Below are 23884 nucleotides of genomic sequence, written 5' to 3'. Positions count from 1 at the left end.
TCCTGATACATCAAGCAGTGCAATTTGGTAAACCTAGATACATAAGGAATTTACTGCAGGACTTACATCTTGAGACCACTATGGCTCTGAGACACACTGTTGAGCAGCACAGGCTCTTTGAGTTCTGAGTCAACTTGGAAATGGGTTTTAGAGCATTTGAAAAGATTGCTTCATGATTATATAATGAGCTACCTGTGAATCTCAAGAACTGCAATACCTTGATAACCTTTAAAAAAGCACTGATGACCCACTTATTCACGAAAGCCTATGACATTATTAATGTGTCCATTGAGGATAATTATCGGTGTTGATACTATATCTATGACGGCCCTGCAAAGCACAGCATAGCCAGTGGAGTGGGGCCTGGAATATCATCAACAGTATCAACAGTAATATTAGGTTCCACTTTTCCTTGCTGTATCAGTTGATCCACTTCCTCTACCATAATCTTCCTTTTCTGGGGCGACAGTCTGTAAGGAGTTTGTTGCACTGGCTTTGGTTGTTCTTCTAGGACAACATCATAAGTGATGCTTGGGTAACAGTGGGGAATGTGGAGAATATCTTAGGATATCTGCAGATAAGTGTTCAGACCTCTTTATGCATCTCCCCTCTGATTGACAACAGAGCTCCCTCTAATGTCTCAATTATATCTGACCTAACTCAAAAAAGAACTTAAAATCCCCAATGTCTGACCAAAATCCTCATCAACTCGTCCTGTCTTGATCACACAAATTTCTTCCATAATCTCTCTGTGAAATGTTTTCAACAAATTTATATATCTGTTGTATTCCCAATCTCCTGTTAGAATTTTCAATTATATAATCATTATTAACCCTTCTCTCCAACCTTGAATGATCATTCATATTCTGAAGTGAAGTAAGCTTCTGTGGTGACAAAATTAGAACACACTCGCCAACATTGAACTCTCTCCTAACTGACTTCCTATCATAATATCCTCTTATGATTTCTTGAGATTTTTCTAAATTCTTCCTAGCTAATTCCCTAACTTTCTTCACTTTTTCGAAGTTAGTACTGACAAACTTTGAGTAATGAAGATTCACCTTCAGATCCTATTGAGCGCATTTGCTCATACAAAGAGGAAAGGGGTTCTTGCAGGGTTCTACTGAACATCAGGTAAAAAGGAGAAAATCTTAAACCCTTATGCTTATTCTAGTGGCATACAATAACAAGTCTGTGCTTTCATTCCAGTCATTCTCACAGTCTAAGACAAATGCTCTAATCATGCATTTGAGGGTTCTGTGAAACCTTTCAAGAATCCCTTAGCTTTGTGGGTAGAATGCTGAAGCAACCACATGCCATATATTGAAGCCTTCCATAGCTCTCTTGAATGTTCCACTTAAAAAGTTTGTGCCCCTTTCACTTAGAATCTCCAAAGTCATGCCCATTTTACAAAAGGCATTAAGGCCTTTTTGATTGTCTTTACCTTAATGTTTGGCAAGGGTCTCGTTTCAGTATACTGCATCAATTGACACATTATAGTGAGTAAAAACAATTTCCCAGATTTTGTCTTAGGCAAAAGGCCTACACAATCTATGACTATCTTACTAAATGGCTCCTCAGCAACTGGAACTCTACACATGGGCAATGGCTTTGGATTGTCATTTGGTTTGCCAGTCAGTTGACACATTACACACCATTTCTCTAACACCCTGACCTCTTCATTTAGGCATGGCCAATAAAAATGCCAGAGCAACATTTCCTTATTCTTCGATATTCCCAGGCAAGCACACACTGCATCATGTGCCATCATCATGATTTTCCTCTCTTCTTAGGTATCACTAGCTGCATGATGATGCGTCCTCCAGCATTTTCTGGTTGCTTGTATCTTCTTAGAATACCATCTTCAATGATGAACTTGTTCTTACTGTAGTCTGCTTCCTCCTGCTCCTCCTCTTTGGCTGCTCAATGTATCTCTCTTAACTCTGGGTCTTCATGCTGAAGAAGTGAGTTTTTCTCTACATTTTCTTCAAGGATCATATCTTCTGCTTAGGGGTCATTTTTCTGATTTCCTACATCTTCCACCAGTTTTTGCTTCTTTTTCCCACTATCTTCAGCTCCATCTCGAGTTTCCTTCTTGGTCACTTTCACCTCCTCTTCTCTCTTGTTTTGTAACAAGTGCCCAAGTTGGTCTTCTCTCAGCTCATCCTCCTCTTAGGAATTCTTGGTCTGAGACTTGGTAACTACTGCAACTGGATCTGCACAGTCAATCTCATTATAATTGTCAGAATTGTGTGATTGTTTTGGCATGAGAGTCTCTACCATCTTCAGTCTTACCTGGACTATCTCACCTACATCATTCCTAAGGAGGACATCAATCCCTTTCACTCACAATTCTGCTACTCCTATTTCAACACTTGCTGTCTAGCTATTTCTAGCAACACTCTAGCTGTGAGTGCTAATGTTGTCACTCCTGCTAATCAATAAACTAGCCTATATACTTATCTTTTATCAACACTCCCAAGTCTTTCTCCTCTTTTGCTTTTGTAATGTGTTCACTTCCCAAGGAATAGTTTAAGGATGACCTTCTGCCACTATTGCCTATTTCCAGTACTTTTTTTTTTTTCTTTTTTTTTCTTTTTTTATTCATTTCCCATTCTTGGCTCCATACAAAAATAGTGCCTGGTGGATTTTTATACATGCAATAATTAATCGTTTTTCTTTATTTTATTTCTTCTATGTTACTATTTATGTTCCTTATCTAGTACATGTGAATATCATTACAACCAACAAAAGGATCTCAGACCAGAGTCCAATTTATACTAATACACTTAACATATGAAAAGAATTATGGTAGCATGACATGAATTAAGATATGCAAGAGAAATCATCTGACACAAATCTTTGGACAAGACACGTAGGTTACCCACTTAGGAAATCCACCAGCTGTATACAAAAGACACAAATATCATATAGCACCGTCACCACAATAGAACTAAGGGCCTTCCCTGTATGGATGGGTACCATGAGGCCACAACCTGTTTCATACATCTAATCAGTGTGCAGTGAGCAGCGTTGGCCACACTGTATTTATTCCTCTAGGACTAGTTCCTGTTATTTCATTACAAACCATGCAAATATATGTATATAAAACCCCCGGCATAACAGTTGTTCCTTCCATCATGTCATTGACATAGACAAGAAACATTATTGGTGCAAGCACTGAACATTGAAGAACGCCGCTCATTACTGATATCCAGCTTGACATCTTATCCTTTACTATTGTCCTCATGTATCTTTCCTTCGAAAAGTTTTTTATCCATTTTAGTAGTTTGCCACTCAGTCCTCCAACGTGCTCCAATTTTCACATAAGTCAACTGTGAGTTATTTTATATATTCTCTAGTAGTAGGAGGAGGAAGGGAGCAGTCACCACTGTCAGCTCTCTTGTGAAAAGGTGGATGATATACAGTTGAATTTGAAAGAGAAAGATCATAGACCCAATCTGGACACAGTACCAATCCCTCATGGCTGCAATAAATGTGCAATTCATAGCCCGAAATCACGGGACAGATAAAATTATTCTATGCAATGTTTCTACTTTAATAAATTTTTCAGTCTCTTATCGACTTATGGAGTTCTTGGCAAAGATTAAATCTGTCCATTGAATATGAGTTGAACTTCCACACATTTCTGTATAGAATATTCTCTGTATAGACTTTAGTCTGTATGTGCAATTTAATATTTCTGTATTCTAGATAAAGATTTTTTATGAAGCATTTGACAAGCAAAAAAAAAATGTCCAGGTTATTTTCTCATGCTTTTATATAAAAAAAAATATATATATATCTAATCATAGATGGTAGATGAATAAATTTGTGAATTGGGGTTCTTCTGAGGCAGTATTCTGAAATACAGGGCAAACCTTAATAGAAACATCTCTTCACCAGTGACTCATTAGTATCTTGAAATTACTTTTCTTACTGCAGTTATTGAATTTATATACAAAAATATCACTGACCAACATTTTTTCCTACAAGTGAATTTTGCAGTAGTTACACTATTTTTTTTTTTATTATGCATGGTTTTTAGCTGACAGAAGATTAAATTTTGCAGTGAAAGTGCATTACTTAGCCATATATATGGCCAGTGCAGTATTACATTTAAAGATTTATGTCTGTGTACATATGTATGATTTTCAGTTACATTTGGCCTCAGCATTTCTCCTTAGTAATAGTAATAGAAAAAAAATCAGTTTCCTTAGTATTATTCTTCCATGTCTAAAATTGTCTGGTAAAATAACTTTATGTGCTCATCATTGATTTTCCCAGAATTTTAAGGAAAATCTCTATATGCAAGTCCAAGAAATGGATTTCTGTAGGTTACTCATATTGTACTCTAGTGGTTTATATAATGCCAGCAGATCTTTCACAATATTACGGTAGTTTTCTGATCTCTGATTTCTCTGAAAAAATGTGCAAATTCTCTTAAATTACAACTTTGTTGTTTTTTTCAACTTCATTTAACTCTTCATCAAACATTAAATCTCCAAGGAGTTTCTGATATGTGGTCCTACAAAAAATTATGGCCTCCTTATTATATATATATCAACAATCCTGGAAATGTATTCCTCAGCTTTGTCCATACCTTTGATGAAATTCTACATCAACCTAAGCTTAATGTGCAAAAGATGAAGATAAAATTCTCAGAATCAACAAGAGTGATTGATGACAATATACTCTTCTCAGAAGTTAGTGATACTAATTTTGGCTGTCCTAGTCACCAAGGAAATAAGAGAGCTTCATGCAAGTTCAATTCTTAGTACAAGTGCCAACACATATGGCAAGTACTGACACACTGACATCGTCCTCACATTCCACTACTACTGCTACTGTTTCCCTACACCCCTCTAATGAGGCTACTCAGAATGCCAATGAATGTCCCGTAGGAAGATGGTTGAAAGAATATAAGCACGCATGAATTTCATACATGTATGCATACGTACATCACGCTCATAACTGTGAAATGCATGGAGGCAAGGTGGAAGGAATGTCTGAGCTGAACATCACACTACTGCTAGATGAACCAATGACAACTTGAACAACTTAATGGAAACTGTGAGGCAGTCACTCTGCCTGACGTCATGTAGGACGTAATCAGTGAGATACATCAGTAGACGGCACACACTGTTGCTGTGGTGAAGAGGCGTTACTTCATTGTTTGGTTTCTTTCCTGCTCACTGCCATCCTCCACCTCTAGCTGGAGTTGAGAATCTTCCCTGGAGCAAGTGAGTGTCACCTGTGTTTTCTGTCCATCGGCCAGTCAGTTTGGTTGGTGGTATGCTCTAGTTTGTGCTCCTGCTGAAGAATTGTGATGGTGTAAATGTGCCGCTTGCCTTCTGCGATGACAACAGCCATGAAATCCCATTATCTCGACACTAGATTCTAGTCCACATCTAGCTCGTGTAATTCCTACCTTTGAGGCACTGACTTTATAGCAGAAGGTAACTTAGGTTATTTCTATTTGCCAGACAGAAACAGTAATTGGAGGTGTGATCTTTGGTTTCTCTCTAAACAATACGAATAACAAAAGATGTAAGGCACAAACCCTTTTTCCCCATGCTATGCAAAACCTGACAAATGTAACCAAACAAATATTGGGACTTGACTATATTCTAGTCTGTAGGTCTTTTTGATCACTTACCTGATTTCCGTGGATTCCCGTTTCTCTGGTAGTTTCTGCTTCACTTTTTAATCCCCCGACGCACTTACTTCTTTCACTCCGTAATCTAATTTACCTAAAAACATTATCTATAATCAACCTAATCCTAATAAAGTTCCACTTCCTCTTGTTCTACACACACACTGGGGCGCACGCCGTCGTGCGCCCTCCTTCCTACACCGTGACCAACTGTGCACCCCTATCTGCACCACATTCACATACGCACACACACACTCTTGAACTCGAGACCAACCTATTCTTCGTCTTCTTCCTCTCCTCCACTTACTTCGTAGTCCTGTATCCATCTTGGAGGATGTCTGTCGCTCTGGGATCTTCTGGGCGTCGCTCACCCATTCACTACCGCGTCGTGACTCCCTTCCTCGTTTTCTCCGTCACTTTCCACACGATGAAGATCAAAGATATGTCGCGGCACTCCCTGACAGAGATGTTTTTCTATGAATTTACCTCCGTTACGATCCCCCTCGTCCACCGTGACGTGCACTTACCATCAGAGCCCTTACATGCCTAAGTGCCACCCCGGGACAAAGTTCTCAGTGACGCCTCCTCTCCCTTATTAGCACTTTCCATCTCCACCATCCCTTACTGCCTATTATAGCTATTGGTTTGCGAAATAATTAAAGAGGTTTTAAAAATCTTAGTTAATATCCCTATTACAGAGAGGATAAGGGAAAAATATTTCATGTTCTGATGATTCTAACGCAAGATGCGTATATTACGGTAATATATTGAGGACTTCTTTGACCTCTATTTTATCATTATTATTATATTAGCCTTGTGGGCGGCATGTCCAGGCTAGAATTGCCGCCCCCCTAAATGTGCCGCCACAGGGCATATGCATCCCCCTGCCTCACCCCCATATGAGGACCCTGCTTGGCTGCTTACCATCATTTGGTTTCACCTATACCTCCTCCCTCACCTCTACTGAGGCAGTACCTTCTTCAGTATTGGCTGGTAGCACCGTCCCTACCCGGGGATGTCGCCAATCATATTTAGATAAGGCTCTCTGTGGAACCGAGCCTTCGTCTTGGCCTGACTTAGAGGACATATTATACCAGAAGACTGCCTCTATGGCTGGTATTAAGGCCCTCTCGGCGATGGACTTAATCGTGCGATAGTGTCGTTCTACTATTCCATTTCCGCTCGGCCTGTAAGCAACCCTAAAGAAACGTCTCGTCCTCCACTTGTCAAGCATTTCTTTTAGCGCTTCCGACCAAAACGCGGCGCTATTATCCATCAGGACTTCATCCACTGGACCCCGTTCTATGAATATCTCATTTATCACCAGTGCAATTTCCTCTCCTGTCTCCGTCTTCAGTTCCCGCCAGACGGCGAAGCGTCCCGGGCCGCAGTCGACCATCGACAAGTACATGCCCCGCCGATAGTGTGTTACATCAATAGCCTGCCTCTTCCAGTTTTCCTCTATGCTAAGTTTCCCCGCCGAGTGCGGTCTAGGGGCGGGATCTATCGACTGACATCGGGCCCATGCTCTCACCGCCCGCTAGACTTCTTCCCTAGTTATATTCGGTTTTCTTGCTAAAAACAATGACTTATCAACACCTAGGTGATGAGTTCCATGCAACTCTTTCACGCATAGGGACCCTACAGCGCGCACTTCAACCTTCTCCTCGTCCTGTTCTTCCGGCACTTTCAGCCAGCTTTTCTTCATTCTGGTTAGCGCATCCGCTTTCTTCATTCCCGACGGCACTTGGTTCACGCTCACCTTTTCGCTGAACTCGTCTATTAACTCCCTTAGTATCCCAAGAATCCGCTTCACAAGGACCTCTGCTGCCCGTTACTGTGGCTCTCAGTCCTGATTTCGATCTCGCGTAGCTCCTATTTCAGCGCCAAATTGACTTCTTTTACAACTGCATCCAACTCTGATACGTTAATGTAATAGTAGTCACCCTTTTTTTCGCTACCACCCCCCCTCTTCGACTACCACACCTCATATCTCCAAGACTACGCCGGTTGCTATGCTGCTAGCATCGCACCATACTACACCTATGCCCTGTTGTGGTGCATTCCACTGTCCTCTCACTGGAGCATCGTGTCTCACCCGTTATACGACGTCACGTATCATCGTGAACGTGCCCTCATCAACCTTTACTCCCCAATCCTTCGACCCTGACCGCCTCTTAATATAACTGCCCACTACATGGAGTCAACTGGCGATCGGGTAGTGACCCACCAATTTACCACACAGGGAGAAGAGCTCTCATCTGCTCATCTCGTCCGTTACGTTCGGGATCTCGTTGCCTCTCCTGAACAGCAGGTTTCTGATCCCGTCTCTCTATAGTCGCAGTCCCAACACCGTTCCTCTTTCCATCTGTTCTGGTTCCTTCTAGATCAATCCAAACCGAGCTAAGTGTTTCATTACGTCTGACACCGGTACAACCGTATCATCCACCATTGTTTCAGTCTTTTCCAGTACTGTCTTCAGAATCTTCGTCATTATCCTCGGAGTTGAACACAGCCCAAACCCCAGTCTCGTCAGGCAATATATTTTAACTTTATATTTTATTAGTTGGTATTTCCATAGCTTCTTAGCCACATGAATTTATAGATAAGCCGCCCGCAGGTCTACAATCGTGGACGCCCCTATTTGGCGCCATCTGCGTAGGGTCTCGTCACATAAATCTACAAAATCATCGCCAGTATGACGCCTCACGAACTGGTTCAACTCTCGGAAATCCAACACCGGCCGCACTTTGTTCTTGGTTGGCTGCACCACTGCCATCAGGGGCGATATTCCACCCTCCACCGGCTTCTCCTAGGGACTCAAAATTCCCTCATTAATCCAATGCTCTACTTCGATATCAAAATTATCCCTCATCCCCTCTCCGAGAGTCTGTTCGTAGCAGTCGACTTTGTTCTTCAATAGAGGTGAGCCCTTTTTCAGGTACTACTCTACCTCCCACTTCTGGACATCAAATTTCGCCCGGAAGTCTTTGTCCTCAACCGCACAAGGCGCGACCTTCTTGTCAAAGTCGAGTTTCTCGGAGACACTGCCCTCCATGGCACTCATTGTCATTCCTACGTCCATTTTTGACCTCAGGCGGCTCCTCCATATCCCTTCCGTACTCTACTCGCGTATTGCTCCAATCCTTCCTTGTCCGGCGATAAACGTGACTTCTCCAAGCTGAGCAGTTGCATCCATTCCCAGTACCACGTCAATTCCCTGTATGGCCCTTCTAATGACAAGCCCTCTTGGTCGTATGGGAATGCCCTCCACCGCCATTTCAACTTCGTGGTCACCTTCGCACGTTGTCTCCCTTCCGTCGACTGTCATTCATCAGGGCCATATCTCCATGTCTGAATTCTTTAATCAAGTCGGCCGTTACAATCGTGAACAGCCGGAATCTGTTAGGGCTCTTGCACGCCTTCCTCTCAACCACACATCAATCGGCATACGACTGGTTCATCCTTACATATCCTTGGTGGATGCTTGCACAGCATCCTGTGGAGGGCCTCAGTCCGTCACAAGCTCTCCCCTCTTCCGTGAGTCATCGGGCTGGCATCTCGACCCTAGGTCTCGCTTAAGGCCTTGTGGCCTCTCTGTTGCAATAGCGGCTAAAGGCCCATCCTTTTTTTTTTTTTTCCTTGTGAAAAGTCTAACAAGGACTATCAACTCGTCCATAATCACCGACACGGCATTATTTACTTCCTGTAGTCCAGCAGATAAGCTATCTTGAAAGCCATTTACAAACACCATTCTAACGTGTTGACCTAAGCCTTTGTCTTTGAATGTCGACAACCCAGCTAGCCTCTTAATAAATAGACAAATAAATAAATAGATAAATAAATAAATAAATCTGCCTGTTCGCCAGCCCAGCGCATTCTTTGCAGCCGATTAAACGATTCGAACGGACTCCACCAAAAACCTTTTCCAATCGTTTCTTTACTTTTCCCGCATCCGTTTGATCACTAGGTGCCATTTCTAGGAAGATGGTCAATGCGTCGCCTTCTAGGTTAAGGGCAATATAGCTCGCGACGTCCTTGACTCCGGTTAATGTTGCCACTAATTTCGTCTTTTTGAGCCACCCGGCGACGTCTCCATTGCCACCAAATGACTTTAAAGTGATATTGTTAATCTTGAATGGCTCCTTTGTGCGCCTTGCCTAGATAGCTTGTAGGTCTTTTTGATCACTTACCTGATTTCCATGGATTCCCGTTTCTCATGTAGCCTCTGCTTCACTTTTTTATCCCTCGACGCACTTACTTATCTCACTCCGTAATCTACCTTACCTAAAATCACTATCTATAATAAACCTAATCCTAGTAAAGTTCCACTTGCTTCCCCTCGTTCCACACACACACTGGGGCGCACGCCGTCGTGCTCCCTCCTTCCTGCACCGTGACCTTTTTGACCCCGCGCCGAGGGTGCCAATTGTATGCCCCTATCTGCACCACATGGCCACACAAGGGTGTGATTTTTGTTACCACTTGTAGCATTATTTATTTTGATTGTACACACTCTCAGCATTATAATGGTGAATGGGGTATCAGCACAACAGATACACAAAACCACAATCTGCCTGCAGAGTAGAAAAGGTATTATGTGCATATTGAGTTTTGATCTGCAGCTGACAAAATAGCTACTTAGGAGTGAGCATTGTTTGAATGTCCTAATGTGTCCATTCATATATCTACAGACCCCTGTTTTCTAGGCTTATGCTTTCAATAAGAAGGTATTGCACTTCAGAAAAATTATCATCATTATGTTTACTTATTTATCTACTAATTTTACTCAATTATTTGTTTATTATCATTATTACTATTATCATTATAATTATCATCATTATTATAATCATTATTACTATTATTTGTCTCAGATGCTACATTGAATAGTGGTACATATAGAGTCTATTATATTTAATAACATGTGAATAGCCTGCAACAAAAAATATGGATAACAGAGAAATTCTGGAAACATATTAGAATTCAATTTGTAAAATACATGAGAAAAATATGCTATTTTTCATAGGGAATTTTTTTTTTTACCAGTATACTTTATGCCAGAGTCTTCTACATCATAATTGTGTATGGCATACAAGATCAATGTAAATACATTTTTTTTTACTTTTATTTACATAGTTCTATTGAAATGCTATTAACAATAGTATTGGTTTTATTATAATGACAATAAAGGTCTTGTATTCATGCCTCTTAAGTGGGATGATACTGGATGTCTCTAATGATAACTCTGATAATGCATCTTTCCTGATAGATACCACTCTTCTTAGTTGACTTTATCAAGATATATTTAATTGTATTTCCAGCTTCTTCAAATATTATACATTTTCAGTGTTTGGTTTATTTCTCAAAACTATCTTCAAGACTGGATTCCCATCAAATCACACAAAATTCTTTATTGAACTAGCTTCTTTTATTTATCTGTTTGCTGTAGATAAACTAGGTTACACAATATTTCTATAATTGTGTCTGGATTATGTTCTACAGATTTTTTTTTTTATCAAAGTTGATTCCAATATCGCTCATAATCTATTCCATCAGTTTATACATGCACGTCTAACTTGAACTTGCTACATTATCTTATTTGTTTGCATGAATTAACAGTTGAATTATTTGTACTAACTTTGATGTGTGTGTATTTTTGCCAAAACTGAGAACTGTTGATGCTAAAAGCATTATTGTAGAATAGTTGTAATAGATTTTGTTGTAATCATTATTATTTTACCAGTTATCCTATTTATTTACCAATTTAATCCAGTAGGAAACACCTTGCTTTATCATCCAAAATAACTATACTTTATGGCTTCATATAACCATTTCTATAAAAAAATTGTTATACTGCAGGTGATATTACAGCAGAGGAGGAAGTCTTAGAGTGGTTGATTGAACAACGACATGAGGATACTATTGAGAATATCAACCGACAACTTCTCTATTCTCTTATTGATACACAGGACTATCTTGCTGTCTATTTTTGTAAGTGAAAATTTTTCTCTACTTATATTTCTTATTTGATTTTCATATATTATGGACTATGCTTCAAGTTATATAGAGGTACTGAAGACATGTTTAGGTGTCTGATAATGTAATCAATAATTCTTTACAGACAATGAAGAGAATGAGGAGTGTCCCAAAGTTCTTCGTGTGCTTGAGAAGATTGATGATGAGGCAGCAGAGTTTGGAGTACAAATGGTGAAGATGAATGATCGTCTTATGGCCAAAAAATATGGATTTAGAAACCCACCAGGACTTGTCTACTTTAGAAAGGGCAAACACATCAAATATGAAGGTACTGTATGTTTATACTGATACAAACTTTCCTTATGTGCTCAACATAACAAACATTTTATTTCCATTAACAAAAAAAGATGCAGGGAGTTAAAAGACAAAAGAGACAAAGCTTGGATAAAATGGAAAAAAGATAAAAGACCTGAAAAATGGAAAATATATACTAGTTATAGAAATGAATATGTACAAGTGTGCAGAGAAGAAAAGAGAAAATATGAAAAAGATGTCATTGAAAAACGTAAAGATCAACCAAAACTATTTTACAGATTTGTAAACAACAAACTGAAAAACAAACAAGAATTAGAGAAACTACGACAAGGAGGAGTTGAATACACAGAGGAAATAGAAATGGCAGAAATTATGAACAAGCATTTTAAATCGGTGTTTACGAGGGAGAATATACAACCTAGAGATATCGAGTGGGAGGAGAAAGTCCCCCTTATGAAAGAGATAGAAGTATCAAGGAATGAAATAATGAATCACTTGAGTAAACTCGATGTCAGGAAATCGCATAGACCAGATGAAATAACAAACTGGATTTTGAGAGAATGCAGGAATGAACTAACAAAATACATAGTCTAATAAACAGTTCATTGAAAGAAGGAAAAGTTCCAGAAGATTGGAAAAGAGCAAATATAGTACCAATATATAAAGGGGGAAACAAGGAAGACCCTACTAACTATAGACTGGTCTCTCTTACAAGTACAATAGCTAAAATTTGTGAAAGAATGATCAAAATTAGATGAGTAAGGCATTTAGAAAAAATGTACTAAATCCAAAGCAATTTGGATTTAGACAAGGACCATCATGTGTCACAAACCTAATGTGTTTCTATTCAAGGCTAATAGATGTAATACAAGAAAGAGTTGCATGGGCTGATTGTGCATTTCTAGACCTGAAAAAAACTTTTGATATGGTGCCACATAAGAAGTTGCTAAAGAAATTAGAAACTGCAGGAGGAATACAGGGCAAACTGCTGAAGTGGATGGAAGACTTCTTGCATGAAAGAAAGATGAGAGAGGTGATAAGAGACAAACACTCTAATTGGGATGAAGTGACAAGTGGAGTTCCACAAGGAACAGTTCTGGCCCCAATAATGTTTGCTATATATATTAATGATATGGATAAAAGGAATTAAAAGTTATATGAGCTTCTTAGTGGATGATGCAAAATTGTTGGAAAAAAGTGAACACTGAAGAAGATTGTGAGTCGCTGCAGAGTGATCTCAATGAAGTATGGGAATGGAGTAGGAAGTGGGAGATGGAATTCAATATTAAGAAGTGTAGTATAATGGAATTTGGAAGAAGCAAAAAAAGAATAGTGGGATCATATAAATTGGGAGAAGAAGAAATTAAAAAAGTAGAAAATGAGAAAGACCTGGGAGTCATTATTATGAATAATATGTCCCCTGAGAAACACAAACAAAATTTTTGGAGAAACTTATGATTTAAGAAGAACAATCAAAGTGGCATTTACATACCTGGACAAAGAAATGGTGAAGAAAATACTACCGGTAGTCACTTTGATAAGACCAAGATTGAAGTATGCTGCGACGACGTGGTCACCAAGTACAAAAAAATGTATAACAAAACTTGAAAGAATACAAAGAGCAATTACAAAATTGGCACCAACACTCTCAGAACTATCATATGAAAAGAGACTAGCAAAACTTGAGCTACAGACATTAGAGCAAAGAAGAGAGAGAGGAGATTTGATAACTATTTAAAGAATCATGAAAGACATAGAAACTATTGATAGAGAGGATATAATAAAATGGATAGTAGAAATACAAGAGGACACAGAAAGAAAATCAAGAAAGACAGTTATAGAAGAAATATGAAAAAGAACAGCTTTCTCCACAGAGTAATAGATGTTTGGAACAAGTTAGATGAGAAAGTGTTGCTTGCAAAAACAATACACAAATTTAAAAAGAGTCTAGATAAAACGAGATATGAAGACAGGACACCACAAGCATAGCTCCCCTTCCCATAAAATACAACTAGGTAAATACTGATTATATCATCCAATAAGCATTGTTAAGTAAGCAAATTTTACCTAAGTGAATAAACACTATTGTACAGCTAGCCAGAGGAATTACTTGTACCTTTATTGAAATATTATACTTTTCTTTGGCAATTAGAAATATAATGAGAGTGAATGATTGTTATGCTTGCCTATAATGTGCCTCCTTGTGATTATAATTTTTGCCTTGAGTTTCACTGACTGGAAAGACAGCACCAAATTGACTGACAATGGTCCCCAGCCCCTTCCATAGATCTCTCTCAAAAGAAACTTTGAGCTGTTGTTTGTGTTGTATTATCATAGAACAGTTTCTATGTCACTGGGTTATAGAAGCAGTAGGAGAAGGAAACCAGTTATAATTTTTCTGCTCTTCTCAATGAAATGAAGGAGTAAACAAAATCTAAGCTGATATAGAGAGAGATTTTGGGCTTGGCCCAGAGAATTGGTGCCAGTCCTACAGAGGTCCACCTCCAGATGGAGGGAAGGGTGTTAATGAGATTTAAAGTTGGGCAGCAGGGAGATGATCCTCTTTCACATAAATATTGCAAGATCATCACTTGTAGGCATTTGTCACTGGTCCCTGTGTCTTCTTGTTTTCAAGAAATCTAAATTATTTTAAATATAGTTGTAATTGTAGGAAAGCTACTGGTACTTATATCTGGCCCAACTTACCAACATATATGAGACAACTTTTGTTATTATTCGTTCTCACTTTCTCTTTTGTATTACAGGAGACTTGTATGATGAAGAGGATGTCTTAGACTGGCTCACAGCTCCAGAAAATATGGAGATGACTGATGCAATTGAAAAGGTCAACAGAAAAATGTTTGAGAGAATGCGTCAAAGCACAGATTATCTAGCAGTCTTTTTCTGTAAGTTACTAAATCAAAAACATTACTTCTCATGTATTGCTTCAGTATGCCTGGCACTATATAGGGGCATATTCAAAGGTGTTTCACATCAAGTTGCAACCAGGTTGAATAGTCTTTATGGTGATGTTAGATATTTTGGATACTTTCTGATTAGTAATGAATTTTATAATGATGATGATGATGATGATGAAACTTACAAAAACCCATAGCTCCCATCACAGTTTCACCTTAACCCACATTTACCTTGAAGATACCTCCTTCTATTCCATCATGCACTTTCCTATCTCATCATTTACCAGCAGAACTACCTCCTCCCTCCCTTGCCCTCTTCAAACTCCCTACTCTCCTAGACCCTCTTATGCCTTGTCTTCTCATAGGATAAGTATACAGAGAGCAGGATAGGTTATTCCATCACTCTGTCCCACTTTGTCACCTTTTACAACTTGCATGGGAATCACAGTGACAGAATTCTTTCTTTCCCCTACTACAGGGGAAATGGAATGGGTGGGAGTGGTTTCTATGCCTTTTTCTTTTTGGCTACCCCCCATGTAGGGGGAAAAAGCCTTTGGTATATGTATGTATGTACTACAGGGGACACATGAATTTAAGAATAGGTATGAGAGAATGAAGAGTAGGAGACAGGACCCAACAAACATTGCTCTTTTTCCTGTATACAGGTATACCTTGCCCTACATCAGTAATTTTTACCAAAAGTAGCAACAGAAGTAAAAAGAAACAACTGAAGTTGAATTAACTAAATAAATCGAAAACAGACACCCCCAGTGCCTAAATGTACATGTATATATGCATGCTATAACAATTAAATGAATGCCTATTTAAAATTTATCAAAGAAAAAAATAATATCGTCATGTAGTCTACATGATGAATGACGTTGATGTTGCCAACCCTAACACAAGTTCTACAACATGAAAATAATAAAAAATTCTTACAAAAATATGTATGTCGTAAACGGATTGGGAGATGTCCAAATGGAATAACAAAACACAAAATAAACCTCATATTGGCAAACGAGAGTAACAGCCTTTGTAATGTTACTCTTATAGATAAATTTATGAATAAAATGTAGGTAGTGACAATAGAGTAGTAAGTTGCACAGCCAAATACAATTGCAGTTGAAAGAAAACAACTAGGCCTCAAGAATGAAATAAATCTTGTGAAGGTACAGGGCAAAAAACAATATCCATGTGAAGAAGTTGATTAAACATGGCAAAGAAAACATGGAATGGGACTGAAGTGTTTATTCCTGACGTTTAATCTACTAACTTTTTCAAAGGAGTGGACTAGTGGACTAGCAAGGTAAGACCACCCGCTCATGCGGGATCGGTTTTTGTGGGATGGGAAGAATGCCTGTAAGAAAATTAAAAGACAGTAGTGTATAAAAGAGGGCTATTACCAAAATGCGCTTTTTCGTGAGCGATTAGGGGCGGTTGATGGTCGTGGCTCAGAAGAAAAGGGCAGGGAACTTGGACGGCTGCGCCGACACCTGGGATTAAAATCACCAAAAGTTGAGAAAATGGTAGGAGCCATAGTAGTTGAGAAAGGTTGAAAAACGGAAAAATCTTTAGTGGGAGGTAAACTGAAATAATATGTAGTATAAGAGAAAGTTAGAAAGGAAGTGAATTTTAGTCGAAGAAAAAGTACGTGTAGATGTTTGTGCGTGGGGCATGGCTATATTCATGAGAGGTGTGTGTATATATCCTACGGGAAATGAGTAGAGTTCACTTCCCGCTTGTGGCGATGCTGATTAACCCCAGCTAGGTAGCGCGGTCCTGATTAGCACCAGGTTGGGTATGAGCGGTCCTGATTAGCCCCAGGTTGGGCTTGAGCATTGAGTGAGCGATATCCGAAATGTAGTCAGGCGGGCGGGTGTTGTTTTATCTTTCTCCATCCAAGCACAACTCTGAAAGCAGATAATTACGTGACTTGGAAATTATGTGTAAATGTCAGAAGTGTAAACCCACTCGCCAACGTCAGCTAAGAGGTCAGGCATGGGTGCAGGCCAGTCGACAGGAGAGGCTCCCCATATCTTTCCCCAACCACCGGCCGGCGAAGAGTTAAGGGCTCTGAATCAGAGTTGGATTAAGGCGACCTCTGCTTAGCCAGCGAGCAAGTGTGCATGTATCTCTCTTTTCTTCCAAGCACAACTCTGAAAGCAGAAAATTATGTGACTTGGGAAATGTGTGTATTTGTCTTTGGTGTAAACCCGCTTGCCAACATCAATGGAGAGATCAGCCTTGTGCCGCGACCAGCCGTCGAAGATTCCTGAGCACTGTTGAGAGAGCTGGAGTGGAGAGTGACGTCTGACCTCTGCTGGGTCAGAGTTGGTTATAGAAGATGAAACCAGGAAAATTATTTTCTCCGCTGTTCATCTTGTGGGACCACTACAAACAAGTGCCCGCCATTGTTCCATTTACTGTGATATATGAGTTGAACCAGTGGCCGTGACTGGTTTCCTGAGGGCAACGTTTTAACTGCAGAGAGTCAGCTTAATGGATTTTTTTTTTTTTTTTTTTTTTTACTTCCTAACTTCTCTGATTCCCAAAATATATGCAATTCATAACCTCAATACTCATAATTTTTCAGGTATAAATATCTGTTTCATATCCAAAGCAAATTCACCTTTATTATCCTGTACCTTGCTTAAACACAGCAAAGGAAAAATGGAATGGGAGTGAAGCATTTATTCCTGATGTTTCGTCTACTGACTTTTTTTTTTTTTTTCTTCTTCTTCTTTATCCATACCTTTGTGCCTTGGCCCGGTTCCATTGGCTACCCCAAGGGCATGATCCTGAGTTTAAGGCAGAGAGCAGAATAATTAATCAGCGTAAGCAGGTCAAAAGGAGAGAACAACGCCACCAACAGGACATCATACATGGCGCTTCCTAACTAAGAGAAGGTTGGAGATATCACTAGAATGCTCAGGAACACAGAGGTAAAAGTATCGATAACATCAAGGACAAAGTGAGACCGAGATAAGGGGGGAGGACAGCATTGTGTATAAAATCCCATGTGCATCATGTGATAAGGCATACTATGGAGAGACGAAGAGGAGGCTAAACACAAGGATCAGGGAGTATAAGGCCAACCTCCATCACCATAGGCTTACCTACACCATGGTGGTGCATGTGGACGAATCTGGACACCTCCCACAATGGAACCAGGCTGAGGTATTACACAAAGGTATGAGGACATCGTGTATAAAATCCCATGTGCATCATGTGATAAGGCATACTATGGAGAGACGAAGAGGAGGCTAAACACAAGGATCAGGGAGTATAAGGCCAACCTCAATCACCATAGGCTTACATACACCATGGTGGTGCATGTGGACGAATCTGGACACCTCCCACAATGGAACCAGGCTGAGGTATTACACAAAGGTATGAATAAGAAGACCAGGATATCCATAGAAGCTGTATATATCGCTACCCGTCCCAACATCAATAGTAAAGCTGGCAGCTTCACCTGGTTCAAAAACCTCAGCGGACATAGTGCTTCACGATTGGCTGTCTCGGGCATCTCAGTGGGCCAATCAGAGCACAACGTGCCATGCTCGCATACCTCCATGAGCTACCAAGCGTATATATAAACTCTGCACGATCCAGTATGCTCACTCTTTTGAAAAAGTCAGTAGACAAAACATAAAAAATAAACACTTCACTCCCATTCCATGTTTCCTTTGCCATGTTTAAGCAAGGTACAGGGTAATAAAGGTGAATTTGCTTTGGATATGAAACAGCTATTTATACCTGAAAAAAATTATAAGAGTATTGAGGTTATGAATTGCAAGTTATTGCATATCTTTTGGGAATCAGAAAAGTTAGGAAGCACAAAAAATTAACCAATCCATTAAGCTGACTGTGCAGTTGAACCGTTGCCATCAGGAAACCAGTCACGGCCACTGGATCAACTCATGTATCACAATAAATGGAACAATGGTGGGCACTTGTTTGTAGTGTTCCCACAAGATGGACAGTGGAGAGAATAATTTTCCTGGTTTCATATTCAAGATATGTCAATCCCTCCGTCAATCTCTGGACTGGGCCCATGATCTCTCTCTAATAACTTCAATTGTATTTCTTTCACCTTTTCACATATAGAGAACTAACAACTGGTGACTGCTCCCCTCCTACTACTTGCAGCTGATGACATACAAGCATCCCTACACCAATACAACCTGGACAGAAATTTAACATTTCTTTCCAGAAAAAGATCTATGGGAAGGCCTAAGGACCATTAGATAGATAGATAGATAGACTTTATTTGGCAAAGAATCAATATACATGAAGTGCAGATAATGACAAGAACACATAGTTCGAAATAATAATTGCAAATTTCCAATGATAACACAAAAAGCATGTATGCTTATTCCCATTGTGGTCCTCATTAGATTGTTATTCTACACTAAGTCACACAGACAACATATGTAGGGGGTTAAGGGGACCAGAGACAATCATGAGTAATACCAGTCAGTACACATATGACACATAAACATTGTTTAAGTTTTGTTAATATTACTAAAATGTTCGTAACACATATGATATTGAGACAAAAAATTGAGCACCATCACAATAAGGAACATTGCATTAAGCAAAGGAACAACAAAATAATGTTAAATTGTAACAAAACAGTATGAGTGAGTACTATATCATAGTACCATTAATGATATACTACATTATTCTACAGCTGTACCAACATGTTGTTATAGTGAATGCTACATTGCAGCTAGGGTCACCTATTAATTAATTCTAAAATTTTACCCGAATCTCAGGATGGAGTGGGCAATTAGTATGAGCAATAGGAAGTAGTACATTATAACCTGAAGCACCAGAAGTAGGGTACAGGGGAACCAGTACTCGTGTGAGTAAAACAACAAGGAGAACAAGGAAAGTCCAATTACCTCATTGCCTGGTGCCCTAATTCACCAGGCTTGTATCATGGTCAGATCATAACTGTTCTCAGACCCTACTTGAGACATATACCATACTATGACTAGCAAAACAAAGGTGGAAACCAATTTGTAACATCAAACATTGTTTTGTTATACTAAACTAAACTTCTGAAGGACAAAAAAAAGGGGGGAGGTCAGAACAGTTATGAGTGAACGCAGATTTGGATGGTATTACTCATGAAGTCAGGTATCCCTCACTAAGCTAGTAGTGCATAAAATTAAGGCTGTTCTCTTTCCATAGCTGATATCACTGCACACCTTCCACAATGGAGTGTGATGCTGCAAATTTCTAGTCAGAGAGACTTGAGACAACATTTCAATTGAGAGATTGTGACAGTAAAATCTTACCTGTAAGCCATACAATTTCTGAAAGATGCATCACTGGTACCACCTTGTTTATTTGATGGATTCCTATAGATCTATAGGTAGCCAATAGTCCATACTATCATTATGAATTAGGCTATATCTGAGGACTTTCCTTGTTTGCCAATGTCACAACTTTTAGGGTGCTTGCCTTTTCTATAGGATTTTCTTACTTAAACAGGATGTAAATAAAAAATTTGAGGTGCAAAATAATTTTACATGATATAAAAGATATGGTTCTTAACTTACACCAAGACCCAAGGGTGAGAACAGGATGCAGTCAGGAGTCAGAGAGAGAGAGAGAGGCCAATGCCTACGTCTCTTAAATTTATACCTCGACCACACAACACAGTGCCGGTGGCAAGTGCCACTTCATTAAGAATATAAACCTAATCTATCTTTTTGCCTGGCTTAACACAATTCATTCACTCCTTTATTTTTGTGTGAAGAAGACTTACAATTTACCAATCTCTAGCTATCTAACATGAAAAGGAATACATTTAAAAATTTTCAAGGATGTTACTTCTTCGCATCATTATTTATAGAGACAGGGATGCCGGAGCCATGTATTCCTCCACCGTCTGCGCAGCAAAAACTCCTGTAACTGGTCAATCATCATAAGTTACTTATGTTTATAATCCTCCATCTTATTATCTAATTTAGTATAACCTACTAGTTGGTTGAATTTAACATCAATAGGCATTTTCATTAAGAATGTCGAGCGAAATTGGCTCATGCTAGAATATGGCTTATGGTGCCATTGTTTGTGTCTCTTTGTGTCAGTGACGTGTCATGGAACATAACACCACAAGGGACTGTCCCACTGCTAACTGGCATGTCTTCACAGGGCATGCCGGATAACAGTGGGTCCTCTGACTATGAGTGTGAGAGGTGCTCTTTGTAATTTGTTTCCTTCATATTGCAATTAGGGTAAATATAATTGTGTATTTATACCTACATTTATTTACTTGATTGTGATGTCAAGGAAAAGAGTCATATTCATGGTATTCTATAGATAAAATCAGGTAAATATACCTGCATTCATGGAGTTTCTTAATTTTTATTATTACTTTTTTTCTTTCTGTCAAACCTCATTTTTTTTCTTCATTTATATATATATATATATATATACCGTATTTTCCGGCTTAAAATGCGCACCCATGCACTTATAATGCGCACCCATGCACTTCGTAATCTCAGTGCACAGATAGCGCGCACCGATGTATAACGCGCATGCCTGATCGCATTTGTCTATAACGCAGTTTTACCTCGGTATTTATATCATGTGAACGAGGTTACATGGAGAAGTATTTTTCATTGGTGAGAGCCACCGCTGGGAAATCTGTTGATTTGTCTCTAAATTAAGTGTCAGTTTAGGCATCAATCAGGACACAAATAAGAAAAAGTCGGAACTACATGTACCGGTATATGACTCATGTTGTGCGTTGGTCCCTTATTACTTTGTAGCTTAAATAGTTTGTAGGAAATATGATCTAAAAAAAGTTTATTGAAAGTAAAATATACTGAAAAATGTCGGGATTTTTACAGAAAATGTTCATTTTATATCTTGAGGAAATAATTCGTCTTTACCATTTTTTATTTAATACTGAAACAATCTACAGACTGTTTCATTTTAGCTTTGAACCTGCAATGACAGTGGTGAAATAGGACAGTCTCTCATCGAGGTGACGTTTAGTTAATATAACTCCCGAAAGAGGGTGTTGTAGTCAGGTGTTTGACACGAGTTTATGAACGGCCGCAATGGAATTTGTACATACATACATATACCAAGGCTTTTTCCCCCTTCCAAGGGAGGTAGCCAAAAAGGGAAAGGCATAAAAACACTCCCACCCATTTCATCCCTAAATACACTCCACACCCCTCCCACCCTTCCTCTCATCTGAGCACCTCCTGGATGACGGGTCATCCCTGCACCCTGCCCACCGCCCTGGGTCAGAAGCAGTGTCGCAAGACACAGTACATCCACAGCGAGGCCGCTTCATTTAATCGGCGACCCCCCTCTCCGTCCCCCTTTGCATATAAGGCGAGGACGGGGAGAAATCCCTTCGGGCTGCGTCAAAATTTACTCACACATACTACCCCACCCCCCACTTCCCCGCCCATTCCTCCTCATGCAGTCACAACATCATCCATATACAACCATTCTCCACTCACCTCTGTCTTCCGTCCTCTCCCTTCCTTCCTCAACAGACATTCCCCTCTTCCCCAAAGCCCCCTTCACCCCATCCATCCACCTCATCCTAGGACGTCCCCTCATGTTCACTCCCTCCACATCTGCCTTCCATACCTCTTTTACTAGTCTTTCTTCACTCATTCTTTCCATGTGTCCAAACCATCCTAATATTCTTTCATCAACCCTATCTCCCAAATCCTTTTTCACCCCTGTTCTCCTCCTCACCTCCTCATTTCTCACCCTATCTAGCCTAGTAACCCCCACCATACTTCTCAGACACCTCATCTCAAACACATTCAAACTCCTTCTCTCTTCTTCTCTTATGTTCCACGTTTCTGCCCCATACAGTGCTGTTGGCACAATCACTCCTTCATACAGTCTCCTCTTCGCATCCATTCCCAAATGTCTATTCCTCATTACACTCTTTAAACCACCAAGGCATTTACTCGCTTCTCTCAATCTACATTCTACCTCCACCTTCACTCCACCTTTTCCTGCTACACTTGCACCCAAGTATCTAAAACTATCCACTTCCTCCAGTCGCTCTCCCTTAATGTTCACTTCCAGTCTACTGCCACTTTCACCCCTTGTACATCTCATCACCTTACTTTTACCCACATTTATCTTTAGCTTTCTTCTATCACATACTCTCCCAAACTCTGCCACCAGCTTCCTCAATCCCTCCTCTGACCCTGCCACAAGCGCAGTGTCGTCCGCAAACAACAGCTGGTTCACCTCCCACTTTTCTCCATTTTCTTTAACCATCTCCAATCCCTGACTCACTACCCTAGCATTCACCTCTCGCACCACCCCATCCATGTATAAGTTGAACAGCCAGGGCGACATAACGCATCCTTGACGAAGTCCCACCTTTACTTCAAACCACTCACTCTCTCCATTTCTAATCCTAACACATGCTCTACTACTCTCATAAAAACTCTTGACAGCTCCCAAAAGCTTTCCTCCTATCCCATAAATCTGCATAACCTCCCACAGTGCCTTTCTGTCTACCCTATCATAAGCCTTTTCCAGATCCATGAAAGCCCAAAAAACATCCTTCCCCTTTCCTATAGCTTTCTCACATATCTGTCTTACCACAAAGATCTAATCTACACAACCTCTACCCGTCCTAAATCCACACTGTTCCTCACCAATTACTCCCTCTGTTCCTCTCCTAATCCTCGGAATTTGTACCATACCTAAAGTGAAGCAACAAAGCCAACATAAAAATTCAAACTAGGATGCTGTGAACATGGGCAAATATCATGAATACTGATCATGTTTCATGGTGTTTAGGCCTATTTAAACATGAAAAGTAAGATTCGATAGATACCTACCTATACCAAATATTTATATACGGTAGCCCATGCTGGCGTATTCTTTCATGTCACCATGGCTGTTCTTCTTGTTCTCACGGAACGTCACGGAGAAGTGTGCCGTCCCGACTTTGTGACGGCCAACATCGTCACGTTATTGTGAAAAAATTACACACTCAGCCGCA

At 39.8% G+C, this 23884-nt stretch overlaps 1 protein-coding gene across 7 annotated transcripts in view; it reads left to right on the top strand.

The window, feature by feature from the left end:
* hlk (hulk) overlaps nt 1-23884 on the top strand; it is a 267521-nt gene that overhangs the window by 128037 nt on the left and 115600 nt on the right. For all 7 annotated transcript variants that reach the window (XM_076192757.1, XM_076192762.1, XM_076192761.1 and 4 more), the window contains 3 exons: nt 11516-11647; nt 11778-11960; nt 14713-14853. In XM_076192757.1, the coding sequence (XP_076048872.1) occupies nt 11516-11647; nt 11778-11960; nt 14713-14853 (456 nt within the window). The remainder of the gene's footprint in view (nt 1-11515; nt 11648-11777; nt 11961-14712; nt 14854-23884) is intronic.

Source organism: Oratosquilla oratoria, chromosome 11 (genome assembly GCF_046742065.1).
Source record: "Oratosquilla oratoria isolate Oo_2021 chromosome 11, ASM4674206v1, whole genome shotgun sequence".
NCBI lineage: Eukaryota > Metazoa > Arthropoda > Malacostraca > Stomatopoda > Squillidae > Oratosquilla > Oratosquilla oratoria.
Note: the sequence above shows the minus strand (reverse complement) of the source record. Positions and strands in the feature narration are given on the sequence as shown.